This window comes from Triticum aestivum, chromosome 5B, assembly GCF_018294505.1.
Source record: "Triticum aestivum cultivar Chinese Spring chromosome 5B, IWGSC CS RefSeq v2.1, whole genome shotgun sequence".
Classification (NCBI taxonomy): domain Eukaryota; kingdom Viridiplantae; phylum Streptophyta; class Magnoliopsida; order Poales; family Poaceae; genus Triticum; species Triticum aestivum.
This window is the reverse complement of record NC_057807.1, coordinates 661,905,076-661,914,674: the sequence shown is the minus strand read 5'-3', so window position 1 is coordinate 661,914,674 and position 9,599 is coordinate 661,905,076. Positions and strand designations below refer to the sequence as shown.

General features: G+C 43.9%; 1 protein-coding gene across 2 annotated transcripts; it reads left to right on the top strand.

Moving 5' to 3' along the window:
• Positions 1 to 307: 307 nt before the first annotated feature.
• LOC123113996 (uncharacterized) lies at positions 308 to 8,176 on the top strand. Of its 2 annotated transcripts, none has more exons than XM_044535340.1 (2): positions 308 to 756; positions 7,979 to 8,176. In XM_044535340.1, the coding sequence occupies exon 1, from the start codon at positions 358 to 360 to the stop codon at positions 751 to 753; it is 396 nt and encodes a 131-aa protein (XP_044391275.1). In that variant the 5' UTR covers positions 308 to 357; the 3' UTR covers positions 754 to 756; positions 7,979 to 8,176. The 2 variants fall into 2 exon arrangements, with proteins under 2 accessions (XP_044391275.1, XP_044391274.1); XM_044535339.1 differs by lacking the exon at positions 7,979 to 8,176 and adding an exon at positions 4,928 to 5,368 and having other exon boundaries at positions 311 to 756.
• Positions 8,177 to 9,599: the final 1,423 nt, after the last annotated feature.

The window sequence follows — 9,599 nt, the reverse complement described above, 5'->3', positions numbered from 1 at the left end:
ATGTAGCAAAACCGGTGTGCCACACCTATACGGCATAAGGCGTTGTACAATGCTAGATGCTTAGTGAGGTACTTAGAAAAATAAATCTGATTTTTCTAAAGCACCAGCGCTTATTTCTACGGAAGAGATGCCTTTAAAAAAGGCTGATTCATTTCTCTACACCTCCCCTAAACATGTTGCATTTTACAAGGTCTAAACGCATTGCACAGAGTTGTTGTTCTTGAGTCGCACAGTCTCCACGCCGTGACCCGACAAGACAAGAGCTCGGTGGATTGGGACCGTCGATTCCTGATCGGATGGAACTCAACGGCATGCCGTTGTGCGCCTATAGTGTCGTTCCCCAATCCGTTTCCTCCCATGGCGGCACAAATCACAGCTCCGATTCTACCCCTGCTTCCTCCCCCGTGCCGTCGCCCGCTCCCGAGCCTTGGGGAGCTAAAGCCGATGGGGCCTTCTCGCACCAGATCCCGTCGGCTCGTGGTCGCCTGCGCAGCCTCCGGCGGCGGTGGGCCGCCGGCGGAGAAGCCGCCCCAGGGACCCTCCCTGCCGCCGCTGTCGGAAATACGTTGGGGGCAGCTGCTGGCGCCGTCCCCGGACAACGCTGCGGCCGTGGCGCTGACGGCCGCGCTGGTATGGGCCGGCGCAACTCTGCTGCTGCAGCTGGTACTCATCTCCGCCTCCATCTTCGCCGCCGCCCTCAAGTACTCCTTCGTCGCCGCGCTCCTACTCTTCGTCCTCATCGCGCTCCTGTGAGTGGTGCGTGCTCCCTCCTTCTCATCCGTCCACCCCTGCACGCGCTTTGCAAAACATTTCCTAATTATTCTAGCTGGAAACATTTCCTAGTTTTACTTGTATGTGTTTAGCCCACCGGACTAAACTGCGTCAATATTTCATTCGCCGTTGTGGCATCTTGTGTCATGTGCAACTTGCAATGAAATATATGTATATGTATACTCAGCAAGGACTAAGGACTTGTTTTGAAACGTGAACTCGCTGACAGTTTAGTTCAATTTTGCTTGATTAAGATAGTTTTTAACTCGACACAAAGCAATGCGTGGTACTTACAAGGTCAGAGGCCAAAAAAGAAAACAGATGATTGTGATTGTCTATAAGTTTTTTTTCCTACTAGTGGACCAATTGAAGAAGTTAACTTATTTGCATCATTCACACAGTCATGTCAAGTACATTTTAATTCATGAGAAATCCGATAAACATAGAAATCCAATAACGGCCAAACATTCGGGATTTATCACCCTGGCAAATCGAACGTTTTCAATGGCAAGTTTAGTGACGCGAGGACGACAACTTTAGTTGGCAAGCATGTCAACTTCGTGTTTCAGTTTAATTTTGCCAGAAAATTGTTGTGTGTGTCAAATAACTTGTCATCCATGCGTCAGTAGAATTGCCATAAAAAACATTCGGTTTGCCATGGTTAAATTCCGAACATTCGGGATTTATCATTTCCATATATATATTCTGGAGGCACACACCAAAAGACAGTAACGAGGGTAGTTCACGAACTAGTTTGTAAAGAAACAGTTTTTGTTGTTAACTTGATGTGTTGAATATGGCGATCCAACAAATATTGAGTGCATACTCATGATTTCCTTTTGTTCTTTCACCTGGACATTGAACAAAAAGGATAATCAACAACCATATCATCTGCAACTTTTTGCACGTTTGTTTACAGGAACAGTAAGAGAGGGCCTCAGGGCCTTACTAAGCATTTTTGTCCATCTACAATAGAACTGTTCGGTGTTGTGCTGATCTTGCCTAATAATATCATAATATAAATTCTTGTGCTTATAACGATGGTCAATATTGTTAACCCACAGAAAAAGTGCAGCAGATATACTGGTGCAACCTCGTCGTCCGCACGACACGAGGCCAATGCCACCACAGTTGCCGAACTCTCGGGCACGCCGCCCCGACACCTACCACTTTGGCAAACCAATTGCATGATATAAAGAATGTCCTCCAATGACACCATGTGCAAGGTTCTAGGCCGAGTGCATGTTCTTATGAAACAAATACTGACTATAGAGGTTTTCCATATGAACATGGGAAGCGCCATCTAGCGGGTAGATGTCACCAACGATGTCAAGATGCTCGATGATCCATAATTCTCCCTAGTCCGACGAAGATTGATCCGTCGAGCGTGAAAACCAAACAACCCTTGACTTCCAAGAGAAACAAGCCAAGACCAGGCAGAGATATGAGACCCCCGCGCATAATTAGTCTGACTTGTAGCCGCAAGGAGACAACCGATAAGGAGGCAAAGAGATCTCAACATCGATAGAGTTGACGAGAGGAGAAGAAATCCTACTGTAGCATCCCAAGATCGGCACTATGCAGATCTAGCAACCTCCACTACCTTCCGCATAATATCAATCCTAAGGCGCCACCTTACATAACATGCACACGGTAACATGCACGTTATGCAAGTGGAAAGTTAGCAACACAGTTCACAAAAAAATCCGCAACAACAACAAATATATAAACAACAATTTTGGAGAGTCAAATTTAATGAATTATACCTTAGACATATAAGTTTAACAAATTGCCTTATGACGGCTTAAGAAATGTAAAGGATATCCATATCCCTGCCCAAACCACAACTTTCAGGATAACCATCTAATGACGTCCTCTAACAAACATGTTCCCGAAATGAGCACAATCATCTTCTTTATTCCCATCATTATTATTTTTCTTATATTTCCTACATATCCTACATCGTACATGTCCTAATTTCATATCCAGTGGGCAACCTTCCACATACCATTTTGGTGACATAGGATGTATCTGCAAGATATCAGTCCAATTCCTATAGTTTATTGTTTGAAGAGCAGCAAAAATGTTCCAACTTTTAACTTTGATAGCAACAACCAGTTACTCAATTCTATCATTTATATAGAACAAACATCAGGTCTAGCTTGATCATATTTGTTACATAAATGGACCTCTCATGTCCTTACTAGATTGTTATCTTTGGAAGAAGGCATAATCTTACTTAAAAGACAATAATTATTTCTATGTAGAAGTACGCTGCATAATTTGACTCGTTCTCATGTTTATTTCTCCCCCTGATTAATGTTTGACAATGTTGTAGTGCACCCTAGAAATGAGATTATTTGTGTTTTCGTTGTATAGCTTGATATGATTTAAACACCTGAAATTAGTCTTTTTTTCATTTACTTTGGTGACATGGCCAGAAATTTATGAGAAAACGTTATGCCTCACTTATTCAAATAACCTCTATCAATTTTGTTTTTGTGTGCCTCTTAAATCATTAATTTGTTAATGTGATCATCATGAATTTTTAGATATGTACATAACTCTTTCATTAACTAGAGAATACCCCGCGCGTTGCTGCGGGAATCGATTGCAATATATCCCAGTGATTTGATTGTATGAAGCTTCCATCGTTGAATTAATTCTAAAGATAAATATTATATATTGTACTTGATTATTGTGTAGTCAGAAAATATTTTGAATATAAGTGGCATAATGTAATGGAATTTTTTTTCATGCATGTTGAGTGGACCTTGATGAGGTGGCATGTGTGGTGAGGTGAAAGGTGTGCATGAGATAAACTAATAATGAAAAACTTTTTCTCATGCATATAGTGGTGGCCTTTAATGAGGTGGTATGTGTGCATGTTGAGATAAATAAGATAGTGAGGATAGTTGTTGTGAAAATTATTGTAAAAATAGATATGTATTAGACAAATGAAATATAAATAATTTGAATATACTTGTTAACCAAACCATCTCTCAAGCTAAATAAATCCATTTCGTTAGACTGAAAAATGCACGGCTGTCTAGAAACATAAAAAAGATGGTTAGTAAAAGAAATCTAAAAAAATTGCACAAAGCCGAACTTAAGGTGTAGAACTGAAGAATTTCAATAGCAATCAGAAAATTATAATCTGTAATGATAATTACAGGACGGCACGTTCTTACTGCTATAGATAAGGTAATTAGCATTTGCGAGCACGACCACCAAATTGTCATTGTAGATAACAAATACAAAATCATACAAAAAATATTGAATATACAGGTTAGAAAAATAAATAATGAGTGGTCACTACTCATGCTTATCCATTGGAGTTACGACAACTTTCGAACAGGTTTTATCTTGTTTCACAATACAATTTTTAGGTCCATCCAAGACTAATAAGAATGGACGAAAAAATTATGTTGACATTCCTTCAAATGTTCAGACCTATACTTGTCAGCATTCTCTGTTACACATATATGCTAAAGTAACTCACGGCATTATCATATATGATTGCAAGACAACAGCGAACTTTAGGAAAAAGTAACCTGCAAACATCAAGATATTTTGATTATTTAGAAATACATTCAGCACACACCGGTATTTTCAAATAGTAGATGAACAGCAAAGAATATTATGGGCGTCATACCATCAAAAGATCTTTGCGTATTTTTGTAAAGTAATTTCTTCATATGTCTTTCTTAGTGATGCACGATGGTACAATCTCTGAAAAAATGATACTCCCTCCGTAAACTAATATAAGAGCGTTTAGATCACTATTTTAGTTATCTAAATACTCTTATATTAGTTTACAGAGGGAGTACAACCCTACTAACAAATCAGAGTAGTAGCAAATCTCCAATGAATTTACAATTCAAAACAGAGCAAAGTTGATAATTGATCTTTTAACGAAACACTAAATAATTAGTCTGGAGAATCAACCTGCACGGAAGGATATGCACGCACGCAAAGATTTGACAATACAATACCCAAACATTACATGAACGGCATAATGTACTCTTACTCATGGCTTCAGGAGCAGCCACTTAGGTAGTCAATTACTTGTGGGGAGTTGCAGCGTGAGTGCGTGAGTTTCTTCCACTCCTCGTGGCGCCAAGGGATCGTATCAATCTAACCACACATGTATCAGGTCCATCCGGCCGCAGATGCCAAGGTAGGGCTGGTGAGGCGTACCGTGTGCTGAAGTGAAGATCTTGATGGACTGGCCATGGCGAACAGAGAACGATGATGATGAGCGGACAGTTGTCGAACACAGCCAGGTAGGAAAAGGAAGGCGACACCGCGTGGCGGTGGTTGCGCGACATAGGCGGTCGTCTCCTATCGACGACCAAGTGGTCCTAGAAGCCTCCACACTCCGCCTCCTCCTCGAGATTTACCAGCAGGCGACGGGCATGGATCGTCGGGGCTCAAAATTCGTCGTCTCCAGCATGGTAAGGGCGAAACCTGATTACCTAAGATTGATGTGCTGTGGACGGAAGCTTAAAGGGGAGAAAAAAATCTGATGAAGATGGAAACTTAAAGGGTGAAATCGCTCCATTTGTTACGTACTTGTGCAATTATGTGGGGAAGATGAATACTAGTAGGATCTTGGAAATCAATGGGCGGGGGAGTTAACTCGGAGATGGGTGGGGGAGTTAATTGGGGAGGATTGGGTCGTATTAGCTACTCCTCTTCGTCATGCTGGGGGCAGCGGCAGAAAACATGAGGTGGCACGGTGATGACGTGGATACCCTGCATGTTGAGATAAATCCTATAGTGAGGACGAATCTCTTAGGTATATAGGATATGACAAGCGTAACAACACGTGCATTTATGGTGTAGTCATAGTATTATAATATGACCATAAGCAACAATAATTGGATATAACATGACTCGAGCAACACCCATACTACGACAAGGGCTAAACATGACAATAAATCAGGCTATGCACCAGATAGGTAATGAATACACACTACAACATCGATATTCTAATGTAAGAGTCGAGGGAGAAATCAATGGAATGGGTAAGGGTGTTTCTCTTATCCAATGGACCAGTAGCCTAGTACTGATCAGTCGTTGCATATAGGTGACATCATATTCGAATCATGTCTAATAAAGAAGCAGAAACACTAGGAAGCACAAATGATGCATTTTACTTATATGGCAAAAAAAATATATGATCCGATGCAACTATGACACAAGTTAAGTGAAGTGTGATTTTGCAACTAGATGCAATTAAAGTAACTTGACATTTGAAGAATAACGTGTTATTCTTGTTTAGCTGCCCAACCCTTTTAAATGTTGTTATCCAGGATGATCTTGACATAAGGTGATGCCGGAATTAAACAAGTTAAATGGTGAAGGAATAATTATATATAGCAATTCCATAATTCTCCTTATTAAAAGAAGTCCGAGTATTAGCGTGCATGAGAAGAGCACTGATACGGAGACGACACTCTGCGGACGATTTTTGGACGACAAACATACCAAGCCGTCCATGCATGGCACCAAACGGCTGTGCACTCTGCTACGGATGGGGCATCGTGCATATCATTCATCGTGTGCAACTGGCATTCCAAGGTTTTTTCTGAACAAACTGATATACAATGCATTATATAGCGTTTTGCATCATAATGGCAACGCATTTTGTTGCCATGTCTGAATTTCGGCAGGCATTTGCTAGGGTTCTCGTGAAAAAGGCTCAAGTGTGGGTGTGTGCATTTATATTTACTTAAAATATAAACCCAATTAAATTAATGCTTGGGATTATCCAACAATTTTAAATAATTCCTTTTAATCCCTAAAAAGCCGGGAGGGACCAATAACTGAATACTCCCTCGGTAACTTAACATAAGACGTTTTTTGGCACTATCATTTTGTCAAAAGAAGTCTTGTATTAAGTTACAGAGGGAGTATAAGACTAACCAAATTGCATAGGGATTTAGAAAGAGCATTTTGGACATTTAGTAAATTTTATAATCTTAGCCCTTTAAGAAAAAATGTCAAGGGTTGATTAATTCATCGTTTCAAAATTAAAGCATGATGCAAGTAAAATAACAATCAGTTTCTAATGCATAAAAAACAATCAATTTTTATTTAGGGACTACACAGGGCTGTTACACAAGTTTTTTATTTTTCAGGAAAGCAAGTGCGATTTGATGGGAATTCATTAATTTTTTTTAGGCAACGATGGGAATTTACCAGGAAATCCTATCCTTGTACTGCCAGGCCGAATCGTGGCCCATCACTGGTCTTTCAGTGGCCCAAAATAAAACCCTAATTCCCAAAACGAAGCCCTAAAGCTGCTGTATATAAGTTCCCCTACCCCCCCAGTCCCTTCCCCGGCCGCCACACAATCCTCCCTCCGTTCATAGTTGCTCGCGAGATCCATCTCCCAGAGCATCTCGCCAGATCCACACAATCTTCTTGCGCCGGCGCAGCAGATCGATTCCGTCCTTGCCTTTTTCTCTCTGTAGCGGCCGTTGAGATGAGATTACCCCATACCCTATAGCGGCAGCTCGACTCCGCACACGCGTAGGGGGCAATCTCACCTCAACAGCTGCTCTCAGTGAGCTTTTACCTTTACGGTGGGTCGCTTGTTGGTAACGCCCTCTTCTCCTCCTGGTCAGAAATTCCGTCGATGATGTCAGTAGTCATATATTCTCTCTTTTTAAGAGTTTCATGGCCTTCGGTCCTTGTTTTGGACTGTATTCAAAATTTTATACAAGTTCATGAGTGATTGTTGTCATCTTCTTGGAAACCTTGGAGACGAGGCATAGCAGCTGCCCATGTTGCAGATCTGGAGGAGGCACTTATTCCAGGAATAGGAGACAAACTTCAGCCGGAACTACAACCGCTTGTCCACCTAGCCATAGCACATAATTTTTTATGATATTTCTGTGGACGGTAAAACCTGCACACCGAAAATAATCCAATAAGTTGGTATTTGGAGTGGCAGAAACTAATACTAAGAGTAGTTTTTTTTTGAACTGTCGCTGGGTGTGGAGACTCTGTCTGAAAATTTTCATCCCATTTATAATGGAAACCAGTTAGAAACCTGAATAAATTGATCCTTTTCATAAGGAAAGCCCGATAAAAACATACTACATCCGTAAAGTAATAGAAGTGTTTATATACGTATAGAAATATAAGAGTGTTTATTCACTACTTTAATGATCTAAACACTTACATTTCTTTATAGGGTCTTGAAAGACAGAGTACGTCCGAAGTCGTTGGCTGTCTTTTTTAGTGTGCAAGTCAGAGTGAACTTTTTCTTCAAGAACTGCCGCACAGTCGTATCTTTTTTAAGGGGAGTACAATACACCCTGGCCGAGAAATTTAACAACTGCATACCGTAAAGATTTTGTAATTAAGCTTTGCTTAAGAATGGGTGCCATACTGTCAGTCCACTTTGGCGGCTGGGAAGCAGGAGGAGTGATGGGGATATTTTTTAGAGTGGATTTTGCTTAATTGATTGAACATGTCATAAGACAAGCCCATTTTTTAAAGGAGTGGATTTTGCTTAATTGAATGAACATGTCATAAGACAAGCCCTGACGCATGAACTGGCCTTCTATACGATTATTAAATACTACCATGTTTCATAATGTAAGATGTTTTTACAAGCTTTTTGTAATTAAAAAACGTCTACATTATGGGACGGAGGGAGTAGACGCCAGGGATTAAAGTCTGGATCCCTGAGCGTCCACTTATTCGTGATTAACAAATAACCTCCTGTTCACGCAATGATTAGCCGAAATCATTTTGGGATTGCGTTACCTCCGACCCAAGGCCAACACCCCATCCTGTCCGGCCCTGTCTGTTTGGGGCAAAAGGGATAAAGGAGGCGGCCTATCGCGCGACGGCCCGAACCCATCCTGTCTGTTTTGTGTTCGGGCCGATCCATTTCGAGCGCAAACTTGCGTTGGGTTTGGGTCGTGGCCACCAAACGGACGCGCGCCTCGTCCGCTTCGGGGCCGCGTGGCAGGCGGCCACCTACCTTCCACCCGCCCACATCAATGCGCACGAGCGGACGGCCCCACCTATCATTCGCACGTTGAGCGGTCGCCGCCCTTCTTTTAGTGGGAAGCGTGGATGGTTCGTCGTCCACACTGTCCCACGCCACCCAGCGGCCTCCTCGAACCCCGACAGCGCAGAAACCCTAGCCCGCCTCCTCCTCGAGCTCGCTGGCTGCCCGCCTCGCCATGGGCTTCTGGAACGGCAAGGGCAAGCACGACCGCGAGGCCGGCTCCTTCTCGGGGCGCCGCCGCGGCTCCGTGAAGGAGGAGCCCGCGTCTTCGCCGCGCTCCTCCCGTCGAGCCCCCGCGTCTTCGCCGCACTCCTCCCGTCGAGCGCCGGCCCCCTTCGCCATTGCCCCTCGGCCTTTCGGCGAGCGTGATCGGCAGTACATCTGCGCAGACGTGTGCCGGAGGTACTGGGAGACGAGGACGCCGGTCCCGTGGAGCGACGCCCACCTCCCCAACGGGTGGCACCTCTCCGCGGACCGGGTCCCTATCCCGCCAGTGTCGGCGACCGGCCGTGCACGGCGCGGTGAGATCAACCGCCGCCGCCGCCTCCTTCCCGACAACCTGTACTACGACCACAGGTACGCCCCCGACTCGCCGCTCTGGTACACGTGGCTCCAGGACGAGCACGACGTGCGGCGCGCGTCCTACTTCGCCGGCACCGTGTCGGGGCCGCGGAGGCCACGTGCAGAGCCGCGCGGGCGTACGCGGGTGCGCGGCCTGACGCCCACGCCGTCGCCCCCTCCCCCTCCTCGCATGACAGTGGAGGAGGAGGCCCGTCTCCTGCAGCGTGTCATG